The 27021-nt window shown below is 46.3% G+C and overlaps 2 protein-coding genes across 3 annotated transcripts in view; one reads left to right on the forward strand and one right to left on the reverse strand.

The window, feature by feature from the left end:
- Positions 1–19796, reverse strand: part of Pafah1b2 (platelet-activating factor acetylhydrolase 1b, catalytic subunit 2) — a 51884-nt gene extending 32088 nt beyond the window's left edge. Inside the window, exon 1 of the mRNA XM_087563568.1 lies at positions 19645–19796. The gene's annotated coding sequence lies outside the window, so the exon portion shown is untranslated. The remainder of the gene's footprint in view (positions 1–19644) is intronic.
- A 161-nt stretch (positions 19797–19957) lies between these two features.
- Positions 19958–27021, forward strand: part of Sik3 (SIK family kinase 3) — a 211128-nt gene continuing 204064 nt past the window's right edge. Inside the window, exon 1 of one of the 2 annotated variants that reach the window (XM_087563721.1) lies at positions 19958–20252. In XM_087563721.1, the coding sequence (XP_087419847.1) occupies positions 19980–20252 (273 nt within the window). In that variant the 5' untranslated portion in view covers positions 19958–19979. 2 annotated transcript variants of the gene reach the window in all.

Genomic DNA, 27021 nt, shown 5'->3' on the forward strand with positions numbered 1-27021 from the left:
ACCTCTGGAAGAGCAGTCGGGTGCTCTTAACCTCTGAGCCATCTCTCCAGCCCAGAAACCCTGTCTTGAAAAACAAAACAGGGGTTGGGGATTTAGCTCAGTGGTAGAGCGCTTGCCTTGCAAGAGCAAGGCCCTGGGTTCGGTCCCCAGCTCCGGAAAAAAAGAATAAAAAAAGAAAAAAAAGAAAAACAAAACAAAACAAACGGCACTTTCCAACTGTAGTCAGGCAATGGTAACTATATCAATCATGGTTTATTAATCCACCCTCTGTTACACATTAAATTTGAGGTAGACTGGGTTACATGAAGATGTTTCAAAGGTGGCGGCCTGGAGAGATGGCATGATGAGTAAGACCAAGCACAAGGACCTGAGCTTGGATCTCAGCCCTCCCCCCAAAAAAGCTGGAATAGGACTGCCCAGTGACTGTAATTCCAGCACTATTTGGGGCTGAGACAGGAGGATTACTGGGGTTTGCTGGCCACCAACTAGTTCTAGGTTCAATAAGAGAATAACAAAGAGAATAACAAAGAAGGACTCCCAATCTCCTCTCTGACCTCCAGGCAGGTGTGTATTCACACACACATGCCCATACACTACATGACTGTACTCACATGTCCACATACAAAGTTACAGGGGAGGGAGGGAGAAATCCCATAACCAGCAGGAAGCACACACGCAGATTTATGAAGATTGGCTCATGAGATTATGGAGGTCACACACCATCTGCAAACTAGAGGCCTGGGCAAGCTGGAGTGAAGTTCCAGGTTGTACATGAAGGTTTGAGAACTAGGAATGCTGGGATCTGAGGATGGCCAGAAAGGACAGCACTCTCTCTCTTTTTTTTAATATTTATTTTATTTATTATATATGAGTACACTGTAGCTGTCTTCAGATACACCAGAAGAGGGCATCAGACCTCTTTACAGATGGTTGTGAGCCACCATGTGGTTGCTGGGAATTGAACTCATGACCTCTGGAAGAGCAGTCGGGTGCTCTTAACCACTGAACCATCTCTCCAGCCCCCTGTTCTGCTCTCTTAACTAACTGCAGGAAGTCCACACAAAATGACAAGGGCAAATCTTCTTTCTCAGTCAGCTGGCTTAAATGCTAATCCATTTTGAAATACCTGGGCCAGCAAGCCAGCTCAGTAAAAATGCTTGCCCCCAGACCTGAGATTGATCCCCAGGAACTCAGGGAGGAGATAAGCTACTCTCATTGGCTATTTCCTTCTAAGCACACACTTGGAAACAATATTTTATTGGTTGATATGATAAGATAATCCATCAGAGACCAGCTTGGTGACTCAGCAGGTACAAATGTTTTCTGTGCAAGCCTGAAGCACTGAGCCGTGTGAAAGCTAGATGCAGGGGCATGCATCATCCACAATCCCAGTGAAATGGTGGTTGGGCCAGGAGAATAGCTGCCTGACTACACAGCACAGTGGCAGAAACCAGAAAGACTCTGCCTTAAAACACAGTGGAGGGGCTGGAGGCATAGCTCAGTGGTTAAGACACTGGCTGCTCTTCCAGAGGTCTTGCATTCAATTCCCAGCAACCACATGGTGACTCACAATCATCTGTAATGGAATCCAATGCCCTCTTCTGGTGTCTAAAAACAACTACAGTGTACTCATATAAATGAATAAATCTTAAAAAATAAAACAAACAAACAAAACAGTGGAAGGGGCAAACTGGCTTTTCAAAAGTCATTCCTTGATTCAATCAACTTTAAAAAAGAGGCCAAGATGAGGTTAAAGATTTAGCTACAATCTTCTCTGTGACACCAGCAATTCCATTCTACTAACCTTTTAGTAGTCTGAAATAACATACCATAAGGACCTTTGCTCTTTCTTCCCTCACTGGTTCTAGCAGGTCCATGAGCTGCGCAACATGCTTCCTTCCCAAGACAATCATGGTACATAGTCAGGAGTTGCTGCTGCCCGATGAGACTCTTAACACTGCCTTCCCTAATGCTATTTGGCAGAGCAGTTCCTTCTAGGGGTTGTGGCCACTCTGCTGGGAACAATGAACACTACTGTACTCAGTCATTGTGTTATGGTCCTCACTGGCTATGGGCACCTCTGCAGGCTGGCACTACCACGACACTGTTCCTCTGCCCCATCAAGAGCCTTCTGGAGATCGGAATCTGTGTCAGTATACGAAAACCAAAAACAAACACAAAGAACTCCTTTACTTCTCTGACCAGTGCACTCCAGGGATCCGCCTGTCTGCCTCCACAGGGCTGGGATGATGAGGGCTTCCACCAGGTTCTGCTTTACACAGTGCAAGGGATCTGAACTCAGGCTCTTGTGTACTTTACAGACTGAGCCATCTTCCCAGGCCAAATCTGAACACCCAACATTCCTGCCTCTGCCTCTTAAGTGCTAGGCTGGCAGATGCGTGCCACCTCGTGCTGCTGGCTTTAAGACTGTCCTTTCCCACTCCTTTTTATTCACTGTGCATAGACATGCTGCCCTGTCTTCTGTGGAAACCACGTAACTTCTTTCCATATTTCTCTAGTCTGTCTCCTCCAGGGACAGGGTGGTAAGCCACACTAGTTCATTCGAGTTCTTTCCTCCATTCATACTTCCAAGCCCACGCAGGAAGAGGTCTGACAGGTGGCTCTGAACAGCTGGATATGCAGCTGCATTTCTGCAGCTGTGAGACATCAGTCTTTGGAGCAAAGAAATCCCACTCTTCTTCAAGATAACCAGGCAGTAGGTAAACACACAGTCCTAGAAAATCATTCAGCCTGAGACTGCCTCCCTCCAAACCAGCATGAGGGTAGCAGTAACTTGATGTCTATCCAGGAAGAGGCGAGAAAGAGAAGACATGGCTATGGCTAGTGAAGTAGCTAAGTTGCTCATAACCATGAAGGACTCTTTCCAGATCCCAGGGGTGGGAGTGCTGGTTCCCCAAGGATAATGGAACTAGTGTATGCCATTAACCACTGCAGATGGAGCGCTGGGGTTGTGCCTTTGAGGGCCCTTGTGCAGGAAAATTGATGAATAAGAATGGAAGGGGAAGGATGGAGAACTATTATTTTATAAGCCACATACATAGAGAGAGAGAGAGAGAGAGAGAGAGAGACAGACAGACAGACAGACAGACAGTGAGAGAGACAGAGAGAGACAGAGACAGAGATACACATAAATGCACACACACACACAGAGACAGAGAGAGACAGAGACAGAGAGAGATACACATAAATGCACACACACACACACACACACACACACACACACAATTGGAATTACCCCATAATAGCGTTTATGCTCTTCTCTGAAGCCATAGAATGCCAAGTAAAAAGGCCCATTCCAGTTAAAGGGCACCACACCTCAAACTGTTGGTCAGAGGCACTCTAGATATAGGCTATTGCCAATACTCTTGGCTGCCAACCAGAACTCGATGGTGAGACCCTAGTGCTGAAGACATCACACGCTTTGGTCACGGGCCACAGAAAAACCAAGTTACCACTAATCAGGAAGCATCCTTCATGTTGGCTAGTTTTCACAATGCTGGAAAGTGATGTGTAGGCTACTGGGGCAGGGGTGGGGGAAACAAGTTACCTAGCTGTGAACATCATGAATTACAGTAATGACTGGCATGGCAAAACACGACAATGGGTACAAGAGTGGCACAAAGGTTCCAGCAGTAACCAATTGCTTTCTGCTTGGGTTTAAGGATCATTCCACAGGAGGAAACATGGGCCTGACTGGTGTTGTAAATCTGGCTAAGAACCTATAGTTGGGGAGCTCAGAGGCCCCTGGGGTGAACCTATTGTTATCATTCTGCAAAACGAACATTGTATCAAACTGCCCTCTAAATTCACATCTCTCTGCATATAGATTAGTGCCACTCTCAGACCTCTCCAGAGAGGCTTCTTTATTCTTGGACAGTGGTTAACACAGAAACTCACAAGTGCTCAAAGTGCAGAGAGTAAGTGTCAGTGGAGAACTCAGCCACAGATGCCATGTCTGTCTGTCTGTCTGTCTGTCTGTCTGTCTGTCTGTCTGTCTGTCTGTCTCTCTCTCTCACACACACACACACACACACACACACACACACACACACACACACACACACAGTTCAGAAACATCATGGTAGAAGGAGTTAAAAACAGAAGTTGGAGAGACTGCAGGAAAACCATCTCTGGATGTGACAGCGTTGCTGTGCGCAGGAACTCCCAGCAGCTGCTGCCTGTACGAGATCAAGGCTGTCGACATTTTAGCACAGAGGGGAAAGGTGTTCATGAGCCTCCACCCCTAACCGAGGAGCTACAGAGAGTTGATGGCTTCTGAAGGAGGGAAAGTCAGCTTTCTTAAGGGGGTGGCCCCTGGTGGGTCAACCATGCTTCAGGAAATGGCCCTACATTCAGGAGTAGATGAACAGTCCAAGCTGGACTCCATGGGCTATTAAAAGAAGAAGGAGAATGAAAACGAGAAGAAGATGATCACAAGGACATGAAATTGGGTGTAGCAAAGAAATCCCGGTCAACTCGGAAAGAGTTAAGGGGTGGTGTGTGTGTGTGTGTGTGTGTGTGTGTGTGTGTGTGTGTGTGTGTGAACTGACATCAGGTTGTCACACAGAGTGACAAGATGAGCACCTTTATCTACCTGGTGAGTCATCTTGATGCCCTTCCATGTCTAACCCCAAGGTGTTTTTTCCAAAGTGGCTGCATTTTACACTCCCTGCCAGACAGGCATGGGTGCCTCAATCTCTCCACATCTCCACTCATCTCCACATCTCCAAATCATCCACTTTTACTTATTATCCTCCACTTCTGTCCTATTAATGCATTATTTCACAATATTTTAATTTGTGTGTTTTATTCGTTTGTTTTATAGTCAGGACTTCCTGCATCCCAAACTGTCTTCACAGTCTGTGTGCAGCTGACGATGACTGAGTTTTTAACCCTCTCTGCCTCACCTCCCAGTACTGACATTACTTTTTCTCTCATTTCGTAGGTTTTCTTGGACATTGGATGCTCTGGAATGGGAGTTACAGAGAGCTGTGAACTGACTGATATGGGTGCTAGGAACTGAACCCATACCCCCCATACCTCATTTAAAATACAGTATTTCTTTCTTTGTTTTAAAAAATTTATTTATTAAAAAATTGTGCTGGGGACTGAAGATGTGGCTCAGTGGTTAAGAGCACTGACTGCTCTTCCAGAGGTCCTGAGTTCAAATCCCAGAACCCACATGGTGGCTCACAACATCTGTAATGGAGTCTGATGCCCTCTTCTGGAGTGTCTGAAGACAGCTACAGTGTATTCATGTAAATAAAACAAATAAATTAAAAAAAATTATACTGAGCGGTGGTGGTAAACACCTTTAATCCCAGCACTCAGGACAGAGAGGTGGGTCTCTGGGGGTTTGAGGACAGTCTGGGCTACAAAGTAATCCCAAGACTGTTTTGGCTATCCTGTCTTTGAAAAAAATGACATTGTTATTTTACTATGTTATGTATATGGGTGTTTTGCCTGTGTGTATGACTGTGTACCACCTATGTGCCTGGTGTCCACAGAGGACAGAAGAGCATTAGATCCTGGAACTGTAGTTACATATGGTTGTAAGCCTTTCTGTTGGTGCTTGGAATTGAACCTGGGTCCTCTGAAGATCAGCTAGAGCTCTTAAGCACTAAGCCATCTTCCCACCCAAGATATGGTATCTCTACTGTAGACCTAGGCTGGTCTTGAACTTGAGATCTTCTGACCTGAGCATGGAGTGAGTGCTAACATTAAAGGTATAGAGCACTGTCTGGCTCTCTTTTCACTGTCTTGAGAGCTTCATTTTTTGGTATAAAGTTTGTATTACTTATTATTAATAAGATTATGAAATCTAGTGTCTTAGTCATTGTTTTCTTGCTGTGAAGAGACACTGTGACCACAGAAACTCTTAAAAACGAAAGTATTTAATTGGGGCTGGCTTACAGTTCAGAGATTTAGTCCATTGTCATCATGCTGAGGAGCATGGTGGCACACAGGCAGGCACAGTGTAGCAGAGAGTTCTATACCTGGCAGCAAGCAGCAGGAAGAGAGTGGCACTGGGCCTGGCTTGAGCTTCTGAAACATTAAAGCCTGCTCCCAAATGACACACTTCCTCCAATAATGCCACTCCCTATGAGTCTATGGGGGCCATTTTCATTCAAATCACCTCATCTGGTATGATGGCATCTATAATGTTAGCACTTAGGCTAGGGGCAGTGACTTAAGTTTGAGGACATCTGGGTTATAGGAAACTGGGTTTTTTTGTTGTTGTTGTTTTTTTTTTAAGATTTATTTATTTATTGTACAGCATTCTGCCTGCATATGTGACTGCAGGCCAGAAGAGGGCACCAGATCTCATTACAGATGGTTGTGAGCCACCATGTGGTTGCTGGGAATTGAACTCATGACCTCTGGAAGAGCAGTCAGTGCTCTTAACCTCTGAGCCATCTCTCCAGCCCTAGGAAACTGTTTAAAAATATCAAAAAATAAAGAAATAAAAGTGAAAGCTCAGTGAGTTGGTGCATGCTTTCATCCCAGCACACAGAAAGTGGGTTTGAGGCCAGCCTGGAAACCATGTGAGCCTTCTTCTCAAACACAAACAAACAAACAAACCACCCAAACCTGAAGCCATTGTTTTGGACAAAGCTCTTACAGTAGGCCCAGACAGATGCTGCAAACATGGATCAAGATCCATCATTCTGTAGTAGCCCAGATACTATGTATCAATTTCATACAAATAAAAACGGGTCATTCTTACTAATGTTCCAGTTTGCCAAACTGAAACTAAGTTGCTATCTGACTTTCTGAGAAGTGAGAAGGATAAGAGAGAAATTTCCCAAACAGGCCAGTTGTAAGCTTGATAACAAACTTCTATTTCTCTTAGTTTCCCCCAACCCCAGAGACAGGGTTTCTTTGTGTAGTCCTAGCTGTCTTGGAACTCTATCTATAGACCAGAATGGCCTCGAATTCATAAAGATTCACTGCCTCCTGAGTGTAAAGTATGTACCCCCACTGGGGGATTCCATTTAATTCCTTTGAGGAAGGTAACCAGATGTTACCTGTACTTCTCCTGTTCAGTCTCCTTGCCAATGCCTTACAAGACAGATAACTGAAACAACTAATTTGCTTGTTTTATTTTTGCTTACTTCATCCTTTTCTACCTATGCAACTAACCTCCTCTGCTGGGCTTATTGTCCTCTTTGAAAATCAAAAACACAACTCATCAAGGGCTAGTGAGATGGCTCATTGGGTGAAAGGAGCTTGCCAGGCAAGTCTGGCAACCTGAGTTCGATCCTGTAATTCACCAAAAGCTGGAAGGATCAAACACAAAGTTGCCCTCTGATCTACGGACAGACTCACAAATACATTAAAAATAAAAGTAATCAAGGGTTTTAAAACCTAATTTTTTTATATTTTAAATAATTACTGGGGCTGAGGAGTTGGAAAAGTGCTTGTCATGCAAGCATGTGGTGCAACGCCCACCTCGTCCAGCAAGGAAGACGCAACACCGTTGGATTCTTCTCAACAGACTTTATTGCAGGAACACCTCATTCTTGATACGGGGACCCCGAGGAACAAAGGCACCAGCCTTATATACAAAACAGGCTATGGCTATATATTTGTCCTCTAGGGATTGGTGGAGCATGAAATACCTCATTAGCATGAATATCACTCCAGCCTGATAGCTGCCCGAGAAATGCCAAGGACATGCGCTTTGTGGGTAATAACCACAAATGACCACCAGATGTCAGCACCATCTTTTATCTATATGTGCCGCTCCCTACAGTGTGGACTAGAGTTCTGGTCTCCAGACCCATGCTGGGATAGGGACTTGCCAGCTCAGGCTGACTATCCGACTTGTAGAACTCTATTCCAAGAGATAATGTAGGACAGACAGCAGGTGAGGAGGACATTCAATGCCAAGCTCTGGACTGCATGCGAGGGCATACTCATGCAAAAAATATTTATGTCATAATTTTGACAATGGTAATTTACTTACTCTTCCCAACAATCCTATGAGAAGATGGCTGTTAATGTGTCTATTCTAAGTTGAGGACAGGCCCAGAGAAGTTAGCTAGCTTTCTCAAGCTCATACCTTGAATAATTTTCACCTGGGATTAAGCTGAACTATACCTTGAAGGAGAGGCAAAATTTCAAACAACGAAAGTTCAGGAGTAAGGTGTGAAGGTAAGACATAAACGTGCCTTGCTGAGGAACCTGTATCTGTGAGGTGAGGAAGGATGAAACGAGCAGGTAGATGAAACCTGAGGCTGAGGAAGTAGGCTGGGACCTGGCTGCGAAGGAGTGAGTGAGCTGGCCTGACAAGCAAGGGGATACTTGGTGTTTGAAAGTCAGTAGAAGAAGTCTCAGTGGTTAAGTTTTAAAAGTGAAGGCTATGTATTTGATAGCTACCTGGGGTTTCTATGATCTAGGCTCATTGCAATATGGTTCCACCTTCTCGGGGATTTCAAACTACGGAGGCCTGGAAGGATCCTAGAACACACTTGGCTTGGGGCTCATCTCTCAAGTCCCAGCATACTCCACTCTTGTAGTAATTTTAAAGCAGTGATTTACTTATTTTTACATGCATTCCTGACCTGCCTGGATATGAGTCCCTATGAGGATGTTGACTCTCTTGTGAGCAGTCATGTGGGTCCTGGGAATTGAACACAGGTCCCTTAGAAGAAGAGCCCATTCTCTTAACCACTAAACCATCTCTCCAGTCCTTTGTTTGAGACTGGGTTTCCCTGTGTCTGGAACTCACTAAGTTGATAAGGCTGGTCTTGAACTCACACTGGTCCACTTGGCTCTGCCTCTGAGTGCTGGGGTTAAAGGCATATGCCACTAAGCCCTGAAAAATCTTTCCTTTTTCTTTTTCTTTTTCTTTTTTTTTTTAGATTAATTTATTTTTTTTAAGTTTATCACTGCTCTATCTGCATGTATACCTGTGTGCCAGAAGAGGGCACCAGATCTCACTACAGATGGTTGTGAGCCACCATGTGATTTCTGGGAATTGAACTCAGGATCTCTGGAAGAGCAGGCGGTGCTCTTAACCGCTGAGCCATCTCTCCAGTCCCATGTTTCCTTTTTTCTGATGCATTCTTGCACCTGCTACTTTAGCATATGTGGAAGTCGGAGGACAACTTTCAGAGTAGGATAACTCCTTTCACCACATGGATCCTTAGGGTAGGGGACACCACACCGCTCAGTTCCTCAGACTTGGCTATTGAAAGCTTTATCCCCTGAGCAATCTCAGCAGCTTGCACCATTAATTTACCTTAAATGTTATTTCAGTTAGGCTCAAGATGTAGCTCTGTAGCAGAACTATTGCCCAACAGGGACGAAGCCCTGGGTTCTAGCCCCAGTAAGGCAAAACAACAATAAACCTCTCAATGATAGAAACTTCAATGAATTAAAAAAAAAAAGCCAGGTGGGATGGCAGTAATCCCCACACTAGAGAGGCTGAGGAAGGAGTAGTGTTTGAGCAAGGCAGCCAAAACTACAGAGTAGAAACAAGGAATTAAAAGAAACAGGTGGAAGCCAGCACATGGTGGCATATGGGTTTAATCCCAGAACTCCAGAGGCAGAGGCAGGAAGATCTCTATAAGTTTGAGGCCAGTGTGGTCTATAGAGCTAGTTTCAGAATACCCAGGGTTGCAACACACACACACACACACACACACACACACACACACACACACACACACACACACCCTGTCCCCCAAAGAAAAGAAAGAAAAGAAACGGGTGGAGAGAGAGAGAGTTCTGCAGAAAGAGAGTTCTTGCAGAGAACTCAAGTATTTGGCCGCATCTACCTCCTGAGTGCTGAGATTAAGGGTGTACAACCCACATTCCCTGAGCGAGGGTTCTTATGCCTGTGTGGCAACCACATTACCCATTAGTCTCCCTAGTCCCCACTGTACTATCTTTCTAGCCATAAAGAAATTCTGCGGGGTTGGGGATTTAGCTCAGTGGTAGAGCACTTGTCTAGCAAACTCAAGGCCCTGGGTTCGGTCCTCAGCTCCGAAAAAAAAAAAAAGAAATTCTGCTTCCTGGAGGCAGCTTCCATTTGGATTTCAAGTTTCTGGCTTCTGACGTGGGTTTCCAGTTTTCAATTTCCTGGAGGTTTAAATAGAAAGAACTAGAGGGCCCTAGTAAAACAGAAAAGGGCAAACTGTATTTTAGAATTTCACCAGCAGATGTCTCTGCAGACAAGGGAAAGGGTTCTTTGGGTTTTTTTTTTTTTTGGTGTGTGTGTGTGTGTGTGTGTGTGTGTGTGTGTGTGTGTGTGTGTGTGTGTGTGTGAAAGGGTTCTTTGGGTTTTTTTTTGTTTGTTTGGTGTGTGTGTGTGTGTGTGTGTGTGTGTGTGTGTGTGTGTGTGTGTGTTTAAAGGGGCCTGAAAGGGAAGCAGAGAGAAGGCAGCTCATTTCCTGGTGTAGAAGCCAGGCCAATCCCAGGAGCAGGAAATACGCTGGGCCATCAGCTGAAAACACTGGTAGAAAATCCGAGAAACAGCCCCTCAGTACAAGAACAGAACATCAATCTTGGTTGAAAACAGGCAAAGGTCTGAATAGGACTGCGAGGCGATTGCCAAGGCAGACACCCCGCACTGGAGACACTGGCTAGGAGCGAGCTGAGGAGAAAAGGTGCAGAGTCAGAGACACGAAGGGAAAGATCCAAGTACGCCTTTATTTTCTGTGAAATGTTCTGACTTCCTAAGATCTCAGGCACACTTTTAATTAATTAGCTAATTCATTCATTCATTTCTTAGAGACAGTGTTTCTCTGTGTAGCCTTGGCTGTCTTGGAACTTGCTCTGAAGACCAGGTTGGCCTCAAACTCACAGAGATCTGCCTGCCTCTGCCTCCCAAGTGTTGGGTTAAAGGTGTGTTCACCACTGTCCAGCCAGTTCGCTTTTATATTTATGAGAAAGGATACACAAGATTTACACAAGATTCTAGCCGGGCACAGTGGCACACATCTGTGATCCCAGAACTTGGAAGGTAGAGGCGAGAGGATTAGAAGTTTAAGGTCATCTTGGCTACAGAGCAAGTTCAAGGGGAACTTGAACTATGTGAGAACTCGCCTCAAAACCAATCAACCAACCCTCCAAAAGGACTAGGAACATGGCTCATTCAGCAAAGTGCTGGATATGCAAAGGCCTGAGTTTCATCCTGAAAAACACACTCGGCAATGCATACCTGTAATCCTAATTCTGAGGGAGCAGAGGCAAGAAGCGTGGCCATGGCTTGTCGGCAGCCAGTCCGGCTGAATCACCAAGCTCCAGGTTCAGCAAGAGATCCTCATACAATATCGCAGAGGGCAAGATCAAGGACAATACCTGACAATGCCCTCTGGCCTCCTCATAGAGTTACACACATACAAGCATATATAAACACAAAGACCACCACACACCACACATCACCACCACCACCACCACCACACTACCATCACCACCACCACTACCACCACCACCATCACCACCACCATCACCACCACACTACCATCACCACCACTACCACCACCACCACTACCACCACCATCACCACCACCACCACCACCACCACCAAAACCAATATGCCCAGATCTAGCCTGGATTGGTAGTATAAGCTTGCACTCCTCAACTTCAGGAGGATAGTGAGTTTGAGGCTAGTCTTGGATATATAACAAGCCCCTGTGTCGAAAAGCCAAAAACAAGCCTTTGGAAGGCACCTGCCTCTGCCTTCAGAGTTCTGGGATTAAAGGGGTAAACCACTAGACCTGGTTTAAAAAGGCCTTATAGCCTAAGTACTGGAGATCTGACGAATGAGGAGACCTCGGCATAAGGTACACACACGTTTGTGGGAAAACACTGTCCTGGCTAGATAATTTTTCTCATGGATATTCCAGTGATATTCTACATCATATTAAAGCTGGGAGCTAGCGAGTGTACCTCAGTGGGGAGGCTGGTTTGTGTCAGGGCCTGGATATACACATCCCCAGCGCTGCAAAACAACTACCAAAGACAAAACCCCCAGAAGATGATTTATTTATTTATTAGATGAAGAGGCTAAGTCTGAATGCTAATACAGTCACACATAAACATGGAGAAAAACAGCAGGGCACCATGGCATGCCCCTGTATTCCCACCCACTCTGGAAATTGAAGCAGAACTGCTTGAACCTTGGGTAGGAGATGAGAGGAGCCCAAGGACAGAGATTGAAAAGCTAAACGATGGTGGAGCACACCTTTATTCCCAGGACTCTGGAGGCAGAGGCAGGCAGATCTCAAAGCTTGAGGCCAGCCTGGTCTACAGAGTGAGTCCCATGCCAGTCAGCGCTGCACAGTAAAACTTCGTCTACAAGAGGGGAGGGACATAGGAGTAGGGTGGCACTGGAGAAAAGTCTCACAACTAAAACATCAAGAAATAAAAAAGAGGTGTTGGGGGTTGGAGAGATGGCTTGGAGGTTAAGAGCACTGACTGCTCTTCCTCAGATCCTGAATTCAATTCCCAGCAACCACATGGTGGCTCACAACCATCTGTAATGGGATCTGATGCCCTCTTCTGGTGTGTCTGACAGCTACAGTAGATTCATATAAATAAAATAAATCTATAAAAAAAAAATAGGGGTGCTGGTTCAAGTTATCTCTGGACCTCCACATATGTCCCATAGAATGTGTCCACTCCCAGATACATCACACAGGCACAGCACTATAAAAATAAGTCAGGCGTGGTGGTGCTTGCCTTTAATCCCAGCACTTTGGAGGCAGAGGCAGGAAGATCTCTGAATTCAAGGCCAGCCTGCTCTACACAGTGAGTTCCAGGCCCTCCAGGGCCCACTCAGAGAGACCCTATCTCCAAACAACAACAACAACGGAAACCAGAAAGAAAAGTCTTTTTTTTTTTTTAGAAGTCTTGAAGATATCTGGGAATGATTTAAGAGATATTTAGTAAGTATATAAAAATCTTCGGTCAAATCTTACTGCATATACTGAAAAAAAGGGAAAGTTTTGTTTGGGAGGGGCATCATGCTTGGGGCAACTTGAAGCCAGTCCTTGAACTGCTCTCAGGCCCTTCCCTGTGGTGCTTTGGAGCCAGAGACCAGGTTGTTCTGTTTCTAGACAGTCAGAGGAGACATGCAAACCAGGCTGGGTTGATCTAGGATTTAAGAGGAGGTAAAACCACACGGCTGGGATGGTGAAACAAAGGGTAGCCCGGAAACAGAGAAGCCTCGCATCTCCCAGACACCAGGGTGTTTGGAATGTTCAGATAATGTGGCCCACAGTGTCCCAGTTCCCGTGTGCTGGCAGAGTTAGAGTCAGGTAGTAAGTCCCTGGTTTCAAAATTACCAGAATAAAAACATTCAGCAATGTCGTGTTTGGTATACAGATGTTCTGAATAAAGTTTACATGTCAACAATCTGTGTCAGCTGATTCCAGAGATGTCCAGAGCCTGGACCCTCCTTACGGTCTCAGAGCTCTGAAAATCCAAGAGGCAATATGGTGAGGATACAGTTTTCTTTCTAGTTGCTGGTAAGCTGCCTAGTATTGAGATAAGTGGACCTTTAAAAATGGAAAAGCATGCAGGTGGAGCTCTGTGAGTTCAAGGACAGCTTAGCCTACAGAGTAAGTTCCAGGAGAGCTAGGGCTATACAAAGAAATCCTGTCTTGAAAACAAATGGTTAAGCATGCTAGGTGGTGGGGTTAGCCTTTAACCCCAGCTTGGAGAGGCAGAAGCAGTGGATCTGAGTGAGTTGTGGTTTATACTGAATTCCAGGGCAATAGGCTACATAATGAGATCTGCGTAAAAACAAACAAACAAATGGCCCAGCTCCTGCAGAGCCCAGCCCAGAGCTGTGATAGTTCACAGCTATCTGCAACCCCAGTTCCAGGGGACCCAATGCCCTTCCTGCTTGCCTGCCTGCCTGCCTTCCTTCTCCTTTTTTCTTTTTTGATTTTTCAAGACAGGGTTTCTCTGGGTAGCCTGGTCCTGGCTCTCCTGGAATTCAATCTGTAGACCAGGCTGGCCTCAAACTGTGAGCCACCTGCCCGGCTCCAGTGCCTTTTTTTTCTAGCCTTTGTAGGCACATGATACATATGCACGCTTATAGGCAAAATACTTGTATAATTTTTAAAAAATCATTATAATATTTTTCTCTAGTTTTGAGACAGGGTCTTACTATGTAAATTAGGTTGGCCTTGAACTTATGGCAACCCTCCCGTCTCAGCTTCCCAATTGGTCAGATTATAGACCATACTTGGCAGAGACCCTCAGATTTTTTTTTTTTTTTTAAGATTTATTTATTTCATGTATGTGAGTATACTGCCACTCTCTTCAGATACACCAGGAGAGGGCATCAGATCTCATTACAGATGGTTGTGAGCCACCATGTGGTTGCTGGGAATTGAACTCATGACCTCTGGAAGAGCAGTCAGTGCTCTTAACCACTGAGCCATCTCTCCAGCCCCTCAGATTTTTTTTTAAAAAAGATTTATTTATTTAATGTATATGAGTACACTGTAGCTGTCTTCAGACACACCAGAAGAGGGCATCAGATCCCATTACAGATGGTTGTGAGCCACCATGTGGTTGCTGGGATTTGAGAGTCAGTGCTCTTTTTTTTTTTTTTTTTTTTTTCCTTTTCTCTTTTTTTGGAGCTGGGGACCGAACCCAGGGCCTTGTGCTTGCTAGGCAAGCGCTCTACCACTGAGCTAAATCCCCAACCCCGAGAGTCAGTGCTCTTAACCATTGAACCATCTCTCCAGCCCCTGACCCTCAGATTTTGTATCATGTATAAAAGCATTGAATGCTTTTTTTCTTTTCTTTTTGTGATGCTATGAATTGAACTTAAGAGTCTCATTCATTCCAGCCAAGCACTTTACTACAGAGTAATAGTCCCAGCCCCAATTTTTTAACCACATTTGTATGTGTGTGCATTCGTTGGTGTGTGTACAACAAGTGTGTACGTGTGTGTGTGTACGTGTGTGTGTGTGTGTGTGTGTACCATGGGACATGTAGAAGCCAGATAACAACTTTCCGGAATTGTCTCTCTCCTTCCACCATGGGGATCCCAGGGGTCAATTGGGGGTTGGCCATCAGGCTTCCCAGCAAACACCTTTACACCTGACCCATCTCTGTGACCCTTCTTTTGGGACTTTATTATTATCATTTATTATGTGCATGTATCTATACATGTGCACGTGTGTGGATGGCTGGGAGAGTATGCATGCCATAGTGTATACGTACTATGGCAGAAGGTGGAGATCAGAGACCGGCTTTTCAGATCAGTTGTCTCCTTTCACCCTGCTCAGAAAGTATGTCCCTTGCTTCTGTCACAATCTGTCCTCTATGTTAACTGGTCCTTGAGCTTCTAGGTGATTCTCCAGTCTTGGCTATTACTTCACTATAGGAGAACTAGGATAACAGATTCGTGTCGAAACACCTGGCTTGTTTTCAGGGGTCACAGGTCATGAGGTTACCATGGGGCATAAACTTTTGACCCTGCGAGCTGATGAGCCACCCTCCAGGTCTCTGTTCTACCATTTTCAACAGGAATGTCTGGGTTTGGGTGTTTTTTAGGTTTTGCATCCAGACAGAATGCCATCACACTATGGAAAGGTTAACTTTTGTCTTTGAATGTACCTTTGCCTTTTCAGAGAGTAAGCAGCTGGATATAGTGGCGGACTGTGGTCATCTCTTTGCCTTACTATTAAATGGCATGTCTCTGAGAGTTCAGCCACCCACATCAGTCCTCTTAAAGGGGCAGGAACACATCTCTTGAGGCAATTCATTTGGGTAGTGACGTTCTTACCTAGCGAACAGCAAGTCTCCTTCTGGGAGTTTTGTAAGCAAAACCATCACAGGCAAGTCTACTGTTTTCATTCAGATACTTCAGGCCCTCTGTCTTGCTTCTAGGAACCCTCAACCTCCTCTCCCTGCTGCTGTTTTAGCCAGTGTTCAATTGCCCTAACAAACATATAGGGCACTCAACTGTTTCTTTTTCTTTTCTTTTTTTTTTTTTTTGGTTCTTTTTTTGGAGCTGGGGACCGAACCCAGGGCCTTGCGCTTCCTAGGCAAGCGCTCTACCACTGAGCTAAATCCCCAACCCCTCAACTGTTTCTTAAGTTTCAAACCTGGAGGTATCTTTTTAACATTCCAAAGCAGATCTGGCTACCAGGTTCTCCCAGCATCTCCTTCCCTACCAGTCATAGGGTATGGCTAGCACACCCCATCCTGTACCATGAATGTTCCCACCCAAGGCTTCCTTCTCTAGAGGCTCTTCCCTATATAATCCAGACATTTTGATTACCTCCCCCCCCCTTTTTTTTGTTCCTCCGGTCTCCTGGTTGCTCCACCTGGTTCCCCTTTCCTTTTTCCTCCCCCTTCTCCTCACGTGGCCCAGCTCAGCAGGGTCATGCCCATTCTGGACTCTCTGGTGAGTCTGCTCCCGGCTAAGCTGTCCCACATAGATATAGTAAACTTTCTCCCCCCACCATACCTAGGAACAACCAGGTCCTTTCCATTTTATTTTATTTTTCATTCCCTTCTTTTTTTTTTTTTTTTTGGTTCTTTTTTTCGGAGGACCGAACCCAGGGCCTTGTGCTTCCTAGGCAAGCGCTCTACCACTGAGCTAAATCCCCAACCCTTTTCATTCCCTTCTAAGGAAGAAAGGTTTCTCTTGGGCCTGCTTCAGGGGAAGACATCATGGAGGGAGCACATGGCAGAGGGAAAACTTTTCACTTCATGGCCAAGAAGTCAAAGAGAGAGGGGGGACACCAACTTCCTAATCCTACGTTTCCTTCTAATGACATGCTCTACTGATCACCCAAAGACCTCCTACCAGGTCCCATCTCTTAATAAAGCTTCCACAACCTCCTAATAATGCCATGGGGGGGGGGATAGAACTTTAACATATGAACCTTGGGGTTCATGGAAAACAGAAACTAGTACACTAGGTTGAATCTAAGTAAGTCAGCCTTAGCTTAGAAACATGATTTTCCTTCTGGCGTCTTCCTTCAGAAGGATTAGAATGGTGTGTGTGTATGGGGGGTGGTGCTGCAGAATACAGGCTTTAGGACCTGCATCTGAATCCCAGCTCTACCACTTCCTGGCTCTGACCTTGGACAATCCCCTTAGTCTCTCCACTTCTCTTTTTCCTTAGCTGCAGAATGCACCTAATAATATAATACCTCTCCAGACACTGTTGTGAGATTTTGTTTTGAGACAGGTTTTCTCTGTGTAGCCCTGTTTAGGCTGTGTAGGCTGTTCAGGACCTCAATTTATAGACTAGGCTGGCCTGGAACTCCAAGTGCTGGAATTAAAGGCATTGCAGCATTACGCTAGGCTTGTAAATCTTAAGTGATTTTATAATATTATAAAAGTATACTGTGCAATCTAGTGCTTGGCAAAAGTTGTTGTTGTTGTTGTTGTTGTTGTTGTTGTTGAGTTATTTTATGGTGCTGGGGACTGAGGTCTCTGAGCACCCAGCAAGTCTTTATCCAGATCTCGACTGAATGCACCACCTTCTGGCCCTATCCCATAAAGGCAAGGAACATCCGAGACACATTATCATCTGGCTACCCCATACTCACTGCTAGGGAACCAGCAGGATAGGTCTCTTTTTGGGAATTAAAGCAAGGCTCAATTTTCCTAGCTCCTTCTCAATGCTTTCTTAAGATAGGGGATGGGAAGAATGACAATGAGAATTTGAATAAGGGGTGCAGTTGGTAGAGTGAGTGCATGGCAAAGCATGTATGGAGCCCCGAGTTTGATCCCCAGCACTGCATAAAACAGGTCAGGGCACACCTCTAATTCCTGTATTTGGGAAGTGGAAGCAGGGGGGGGGGAATCCCAAATTCAAGATTGTCTTTGGTTACACAGCACTTCTGAAATTAGCCAAGGCTAAATGAGACCTTGTTTAGCTGGGTGTGGTGGCTACAGGCCTTTAATTCCAGCGCAGGAGAAGCAGAGGCAGGTGGATTTCTGCCAGTTTGAGGCCAGCCTGGTTACACATCCAGTTCCAGGATATCCAGGACTATGTAGAGAGAGACTCTGTGTGTGTGTGTGTGTGTGTGTGTGTGTGAGAGAGAGAGAGAGAGAGAGAGAGAGAGAGAGAGAGAGAGAGAGAGAGAATATGAATGAGAATATGATACACACAGAGAATAAACTTTGTTCAAAACAAACAAATTTTCAAATTATGTCTAAGAGTGGAAGGCACTCGGTGCACAGCCAAGACAAGGACAAGAGTGGTTTCAGTACTAATTCTAAGACTTCAAGAGAGAAAGATTGCTTTTCTTTGCCTCACCAGCAGAGCTCCCCACCTCCAAGGAGATGGTAAAACTCATTCTGAGGTCCAGCTCCTAAGTTCTTAGCCTTGCTAGATTTGGGCAAGGGCCATGGAGTTGTAAGGGTGGCTGGCCACACCCAATCATTCATCTGGGATTTCATAATCTCACTTGATGAATAGGTTTAAGCAGCCTAAGAAGCAAGGCCCACTTCATCCCTGTTCTTATTTGCTTGTAAAGGAGCCAATTAGTGTTAATTGTGCTGGCAATTTGAAAGAGCCACCAGGGAACTGATCCAAGGCAATTGTGGGATGACCCCTCTGTCCCATCCTAGACCCAGCCATTACTTATGTCAGATAGGGCAAGTCGGAAAAGGCATTGGAAAAAGTCCTTTGGTCATAAAGAGTAAGCATGTATTTCCTTTCTCATCTACCCAGTGACCTAGATGTCACTTTTTGATATTGCACAGAGACATGACAATACTGGTGTGCCACGGAGAGAGATACAGGTGTGGGTAGATCAGCACTGGATACATGAGATACAATTAGAGGAATGTCCTCAGCCTTCTTCCTTCCTTACCTAACAGGCTAAAGGCTATCTCTCCTTTACAGCCCAATTTCCTATCCCCACCAGAGGCAGATAAATCAATCTACTTAATAAGGAAGGAGGAGGGGGAGAGGCTTGGTCCCAGCCCAGGATGTGGAATGCCAGATAACAGGAGGGAAGAAAAGAGGGATATGGGTTTTATTGCAGGGATTATTAATTTGATCACTCTTAATGTCCTTGGAGAATCATTAGTAGGGATGGAATTTATATTATTTACTCATTTTGCTTAACGGATTGCTCATCTTTAAACATGACGCGGTCCTCGTGGCACCGCACTTCACCAGTACTAACCCAGCAAAAAAAAAAAAAAGAGTGCAGAAATCCCGACAAACTCTGGCTGGAGAATTGTTCCGAGCCAGGCAGGGGTGGCAGGAAGGAAAATGACGTTCCTTTTCTGGTCCTCACCCACCCAATGACTGGAATGCATGATTGGGCTGGGCTCAACGTCCTTGAATATGCAAACTCTAATTTCCACACTCTTCTGTGGTGTTCGATGACTATTAGATTGATTGTACAAAGAGCTGAGTTTTGTAAGAGTTTTGCTGAACAATTCCCCTGCCTTGCTACCAACTTGGTTACAGTTGCTTAAATACTGTAGCTATTCCTGCCTCTGTGGCCTCCAGGGCTAAAGTGGGACAAGGCTGGTATTTTTGGTGATGAGGAAATCCTTTTAAGGGAGGTTTGGTGGTGACTGAACTGGGACACAGGTCGGAGCAGGGATCCCATCAGCGAACCAGGGGCCATCGGGGGTCGGGTTCTGGGGTCTCCCATCTCATATTCCTACCTCGCTAGGCACGGCGGAAGCTTAGAAGTTGCTGCTGACCCTCGACGTTTTCACTGCCTGTTCCCCAGAGGGGGGCACTAGGGAGCCGGCGCCTCAGGAACAGGGACCCACGCGGGAAGGTCGAGCTCGCCCGGTGAGGTCACGGTTGCCATGGCTTCGGGCAGTGACGCGCGTCCGCACGTGACGCGCGGTTGCCATGGCGCCGGGCGCCCGGCGGCGCGGGAGCCCCGCCTCTCGGAGTGACGTCTGTCGGCAACCCCCCTCTTTCGGCCCCCCCGCGCCCCCTCCCCCCCGGCCGGCTCCCCGCGGCCCCGGAGGTTTCACTGCACAACAAGATGGCGGCGGCGGCGGCGAGCGGAGCTGGCGGGGTTGCCGTGGCCGGAGCAGGGGGAGCCGGGCCGGCCGGTCGCCTGCTGCCTCCGCCCGCCGCGGGGCCCCCGGCAGCCCCCGCCGCAGTGCCCCCGGCCGCCTGCCCGCCGCGTCCCACAGCCCCGGCCTCCCGCGGGTCGATGGCCGCTCGCATCGGCTACTACGAGATCGACCGCACCATCGGCAAGGGCAACTTCGCTGTGGTCAAGCGGGCCACGCACCTCGTCACCAAGGCCAAGGTAGTGACGCTGGGGACCGCGCGGCTGCGGGCTGCGCTGCCCGGGGGGCGTTGCAGGGCGGCAGGGCCAGGGGAGTCCGCGATTCCCCGGGGCTCGGGTCAGGGTCAGCAGTGGGGACCAGTGCGGGCGGGAGAAGGCAGGGACCTCAGAGCGGAGGGGTTCCGGAAGGGGGGGGACACCGGGAACTTAGCAGCTGGACACCGAAGAGGTCCCCAGGGCTGTGCGCAGGGTCCGGGGGGGGGGGACTGGAAAGGAGGCGTTGGAACTCTCAGGGGGCCGGCGGACTGCAAGCCAGGAAGACTCCGGAACCAGCAATTAGGAAACCATCAGAATGAGGGCAGGGGCATATGAAATGTGGACCACAGGATGGGGGGCGGGGGGGGGGGAGGAAGACGCGCAAACTGGCTGCCTCAGACTTCCCAGGACGGCTGGGGCATGGACGGAGGAGGGTATGCGGTGGGTGCAAGGCACCGGGAGATAAGGACCTGGAACCTATGCCAGAGAAAGGAATCCACGTTTGATTATTTAAGACTGGTTGATGGTGTCAGTTGGAAGCCTGAGGAGTATACTTGATTATTGGAGGAGGCAGTGAAGAAAACGGGGAAATATGGGGAAGAATGGAATGGACCCATGACCAGATGTCCCAAGGGTCAGGGTTCCTGGTGGCACAAGCTAACCAAGGGTTAAACAATTTAAGATAGGTGGTTTGCTGGTTATTTTTAGTTGTCAAGAGGGTCTGGAATTGTGGGCTTTGTAGAGCTCGGGGTGGGCTTTTCAGTAGGGAAGGTTCGTGGGATTGACACTACAGAATTACACTCATTTGGGCCCTTTGGTTCCCAAGGGATTTAAGGAGCCGTAGTAGTGAAATTGGCCAAGGTCAGCTAGGAAACCATGTATGTATACTCATACAGTATTTTTTTTTTTAAAAGGAAACAGACGTAGCAGTTTTAGATATCTTCCTTCATTGAAAGTATCGAGGAATCATTTAGTTTTGATGGAACCCACAAAGCCCACTTGAATTCCCAATTATTCTTTGCTCAATATCTCACTAAAATGAATCTTTTAACATAGTCATTCATTATATTTAAAACAGTAGCTTGAGTTTTTCTTCAGCCTGGCTAATGGAAAACCTTTCCCATCTATGCGACTTCCTACCCGAGACACCCGACTCCCCTCACCTCCTCACCCTAGCCGCTGTTTATCTTAGCCTACCTTGTTTTGGCTTTTATGGCCGTCACTCCCTGCCAGAAACCTAGTGACTTATCTGGGCCTTGACTCCTGCCTACTGGCAACCTGAAAGTTCCTTTCCTTGCCTCTCTCTGTCAAAGACTACAAGGGGCCCTTCTTCCGAGGGTGGCTGGGTGGGTGGCGGTGGCGGAGGAGTGATTGGTCAGTTTCACTTCCTCTGGTGGGACCCCTTCAAGCCTTTTTTGTCAGTTCTTACCAGAAGGCCTCAAGTCGTCAGAGCCAAGTGACATACTCAAGTGCGCCCCTCCTGTTGCAATCCCTCAGACCCGCAGCTGTAGTTTGCGCCTGCATCTCCTTACCCCCTACAGTGTGTTTACAGTTGGCCAAGTCAAACTCGTGTTTACAAACGTAATGCCTCGGTTCCTCGTTTTCTCTCCCCCTCTGCTTCTGTGATTATTTTGCTCTGACCTCTGGGAAATGGACTCCACACACATAATTGGTTGTCTGGCTGTGTTCTCTATGATTTAAAGAAATTTGAATCTTTATATCAAAATATTGATTTAAAAAAATCCATGACAAGCTGGGTTGAGTGTCTTATACATATAATTGCAAACAGTTGATTCTTGGCTTTATTTATAAAAGGGACATTTCTGTTTTCAGTAGTCAGCAAAGCCAGTGCCTAATTATGGTTGGTCTGGCTGCTTTCTAGTGTGTGTGTGTGTGTTTCAGTTTTTCTCTGAGACCTTGGTATCCTTTAGGATTGCAGTCTTTACAGCATTGGCTTGTTTAGAGACGGGTGTCATTGTTTATGTTGGTTTTTATCTTTGATCGTTTGTGGTGTGCAGTTACGCAATTCCTATGTATGGAAATATTCAGACTTGAATGAGGCTGAAATGACTGTGACAATGAGTTGCATGTGTGGAAGAGACCACACCAGCATTTGTTTGTGCTTCTGTAGCAGTGTGCAGTTTCCGAGCTCCAGTTCCAAGTGCCCTATCTCTTTGCTACTTAAATGACTCTGATTCACAAGGAGCTGTCACGTGCTCAGGGTGATCCATGGGCATATTTTGGCTTGTTCCCTGCTTATCTGAATACGTTTTGGAAGGGTCCTTCAACACTGACAGCTGAGATGTGCCCAGCAGCTGCTGACATAGGCTGGGATGGCCTATTAAGGCCATGGCTTGGTTATATAATGGCAGGGAAGGTGCCTAGGTACTAGAAGTTGCTGGAGCTGCTGTTACTCAGGAAGCTGGGCTTTTCTCCTCACATCCTGCAATGTTTATCTTCTGCAGTCAGGTCAAATAGAGGCAGATGATTGTTCTTCTTCCCTATCTCTTTCTACAATAGGTGATTTATTTGCTCCTTTAAAGATGTATGATTCTTTTTTCTTTCTGTTTTCTCCTTTATGTCACCAAATGGTCTGAGATTTTTTTTCTTCTTCTAATTGTGTATAAAAAGCAGACACAGGTAATACTGTCAGTAGAAGGAAGTTAGGCAATAGGCATTTTCTATACATTGGAGAGCTATTTATGAACCCCTCTTCCTACATGCCCCATTCCGAGGACTAAGAAGCTAAAGCAAACTTCATTTATTGACTAAGTTACTGCACTCTGTCCAACAATAAGAGAAGCTGGCCCTCATCCAAACTCTGTTAACTCAAACTTCCCAGAGTAGGACCAGGAGCAAAAAAATAATGAAAGAAAAGGAACCAAGGGAACCCTTCTTTTGGGGCCTTTGCAGCATGGCTTCCAGGTGCTGAGTCTTCACGTTCCAGCACTGCGGTGCTGCCAGCCAGCGTCGCTGCACAAGGCTCACAAGAACCACAGACTATGGTCAGCAGTTCACCCTGGCTTTGTCCTACCTACTTTGATTTCCTTTAAAAAAATTTCTTTTGAGACATATTGCCCAAAGTTCTCTATCTTTTTGGTAGAACATTATAAAGTATTAAATTTTTTTAAAAAAGCATATTTTCCCCCACCCCTGATTACCTATAGCTTGTTTCCTATGCCTAATTGTACCTCAGTCTAACTGGATGAACAAACAAAGAAGAGCTACATTCTGCGTATATAAAGAACCACAGGGGTTGGGGATTTAGCTCAGTGGTAGAGCGCTTGCCTAGGAAGCGCAAGGCCCTGGGTTCGGTCCTCAGCTCCGGGGGGGGGGGGGGGGGGGGGGAGAAAAAGGAAAAAGAAAAAAAAAAAAAGAACCACACATGACTAGGAAAGCTTTTGGCTAAATATTTGTAAGCTGTTACTTCAGCGTGTATCCGTCAGTCGCCTGTCACTGGTTTGTGGTAAGAACTTCAGCTCGGCCTAGAATGGCCTGGTTTGACTCCTCTGTTGATTACGGCTGTGGCAGTGCTGGGCCCTGAATACTGACTAAACCTCTCTGTGCTTGGATTTCTTCATCTGCTGTGGGATGCCAGCAGCGCTCACCCCACAAGCCTCAGTGTTGGGCAGGTTAATTGTTATGTGCAATGCTGCCTGTGCAGTGCTGGCACGGAAGGAGTAGGTAAGAAATGTCGTCATTCTCTTCAGGTCCTGGAGGCAGTAAGGTAAGACCGGCTAGGCCCCCCCCCCCCCCCCCATAACTCCCCCTTTTAAATGTCACACTCTGGGAAGAACTATTGACTTCAATCAAGTCCCCTTGATTCTGGACAGGGGGACACGAGCTGCATGTCACCATGTCACACTTTCATCCAAGGAGGGGGAAAGCAGTTTGCTACTGTTTCAAGAGCAACTTTGAAGTTCCTCCACGTGCTGCTCTAGTCCAAGCTGGTCTGAAACTCTTGCTGACCTTCTTGCCCCAGATCCCTTGGGTGTTGGGATTATAGATATGAGGCACCACATTGGGCTATGAAATTTATGCTGAACAACTTTTCATTTAGCTTGATTTTATTTTGTTTGTCTTTAATATTTTTTTAAACAAGAGACTTATCTGATAAAAAAAACATTGGCTTTTGCTTTGGGCCATCTCAAAGTCTTTATTAGCAGTGCTGGGGACTGAACTCAGTTACATGGGTATTTGTACCACAGATGCGCATCCTCAATCATTTTGTTTGTCCCCCACCCCCACCCCCCAGATTCTCTATGTAGCTCAGACTAGCCTGGAACTCCCTGTGTAGCCCACAGAGGTCTTGAATTTAAAAACTCTCTTCTATCTCCATTTCTCAGAAGCTGGATTTAGGTTTGTTGGCTTTTTTCTTCCTTACTCTAAAAATTATCTTCAAATTAACTAATTAATGTAAGTGTACGGTTGTTTTGTTGGCATGGCTGCCTCTGTACCACCTGCAACTGATGCCCCTGGAGGCCAGACAAGACAGTTCACTGGAACTGTTGTGAGCCATCTGCCTTATGGGAGTTGGGGAACCTTGGTCCCCTGGAAGAGCATCCAGTGCCCTTAACCACTGAGCCATCTCTCCAACCCCACAGCATTATTTTTTTTTGAGGCAGGGTCAGCTTTCCTTCTCCCCATGCTCAGGTCATCTGGTGTGCTGGGATTACATGCTGTCCCTTGCCTGGCTCAAACTTTCTTTGTTTTTTTTGTAACTAATTTTTGTCATACTGGTGATGGAACAATTTTTTTTTGCATGCAATAGTTTCTTCAGAGATTCACTTAAAATTCTATGGAATATATGGAAAATGTTACTACATGTTTGCAGCTGGGCGTAGTAGCACATGCCTGTAATCCTAGCACATGGGAGGCTGAGGCAGTTCGAGCTCAAGGCTAGTTTCAAGTTTCATAGTGAGACCTTGTCACAGAGAAACAAACAAAATCAGACACATTCCCCCCCCCCCCCAACTCTTATCTACCACCCCAAAACAAAATAGTCTGCACCTTGCTTTTGTGTACAGGTTTGCTACTTAGAAGGGTTAGTTAGCTTCTAGCGCTGGTGCATGCTTCCACCCCCACCCCCACCCCCAGGAAAGCATTCTACCACTAAGGATGTATCATCAGGCCAGAATTTTAAAATTTACATGTGTCACAGAGAAAACATTTTGCCCTAAATCCTCGTTCCAGTCTTATCAGTGACATATTTTCGAAGGGTGTGTTTTACTGAAGACTCAGTTCGTGAAGACTCGAAGCATGACTTCTGCCTCTAACCAACAGTGCCGTGAGACACATGCATGCGCTCTTTAGGAAGCAGGGACAGAGCCATTAGGAAATAGAGGAGAGGAAAGGAACCCAAAGCAGCTTCTGCATTTCTGCAGTAGGGATGACAGTCCCAGCCCTAGACCATGCAGAGGTGATCGTTAAAGGATGACGGGTTCATTTGTCCCCTGTGATGGGGTCACCCTTTTGGTCCCCTATGAGGTGCTAAGGCCAAGTAGGACTAGCCTTTGCCGAGTCAGAGCCCCAATATTCCACTTTCAGCATCAAAGACGTTTATTTTAACATTCTGACGTTGGTGCCAACTCCCTAGAAAGTCATAGATCTGGCTCAAGCCGGAGGTGCCCAGACCAGTTGTCTCTGGGCCAGAAATGCTGTTTCATTTTCCAAGTATCAGTCTGGCTAGTGTTTTTTGGTGTATGGCATAAAAGAGGGCAAAATCCATGCTCTGAAAATAAAAAGAAATGTTTTTTATTTATAAGCGGCTCTGAAGTTGTGAAAGGTACCTAAGACATTTCTGCTGTGAGTGGAGTCTTCCCCCATTCATTCATTCATTCATTCATTCATTCAGGAAGGTTGTTTGATGGGCTCCAGCTTTGGATACACTATTGAAAAAGAGACACATACAAACAAAACAAGACAAACAAACAAAAACCCACCTGGGATATACTTTCATTTATTTTTAAATAAGTCATAGAGATCAGCCCCCCCCCCCCACCAGGAGGACTTAAGGGCATGCTCCTGCACACACAGTAGATAAGTAAGAGAAGTGACAAGAGTCTCTACAAAACAACAAACAAACTCAGTACCAGTGGTAGCACATGTTTTAGATCCCAGTGCTCTGGAGACAGGCCAGCAGATCTCTCTTGAGTTGGAGGCTAGCGTGGTCTACGTAGGAGTTCTAGAACAGCCAGGGCTGTACAGAGAAACCCTGTCTTAGAAAGCCAAAACCAAATCAAATAACCACCACCACAACAAAAACCACACTCCTCAGTACCATGGAGAAAAGGAATGGGCTGGAGACTGGGGAAGGATGTAACTTCAGATAGGCCCTGGAAAGCAAGATGGGGCTGTAGCTGAGACCTCAATGGTAAGGACAATCCAACTTTGAAAGACTGAGAAGACAGAACATTCTAAGCAGAAGGAATGGCAAGTGTCCTGGAGTCAGAAAGGATCATCCAAAGCTTAGACCCAAGGCCATGTGGCTAATGCTTCAGTATAGAGGATGGATGGCCAGGGATGAGTTCAGACTGGGAGAAGGGCTGGGTTCTGCAGGCCTTCTAGAATACAGTGTGAATTAGCCATGAGCAGGAGGTTGACACCAGAGAGCAGCACAGCAAAATGTGGACAACCTCTGCTTGGTGTGCTTTCAACCCATGCTGATTATTTTATGGTCTGTCTATTTACTTAGCTATTGAGGCAGGGGTGGCAAACCTAATAGCACAGATCCTTTTCACTGTTAGATAATGCC

The sequence above is a fragment of the Rattus norvegicus genome, chromosome 8 (genome assembly GCF_021556685.1).
Source record: "Rattus norvegicus strain SHRSP/BbbUtx chromosome 8, alternate assembly SHRSP_T2T, whole genome shotgun sequence".
Classification (NCBI taxonomy): domain Eukaryota; kingdom Metazoa; phylum Chordata; class Mammalia; order Rodentia; family Muridae; genus Rattus; species Rattus norvegicus.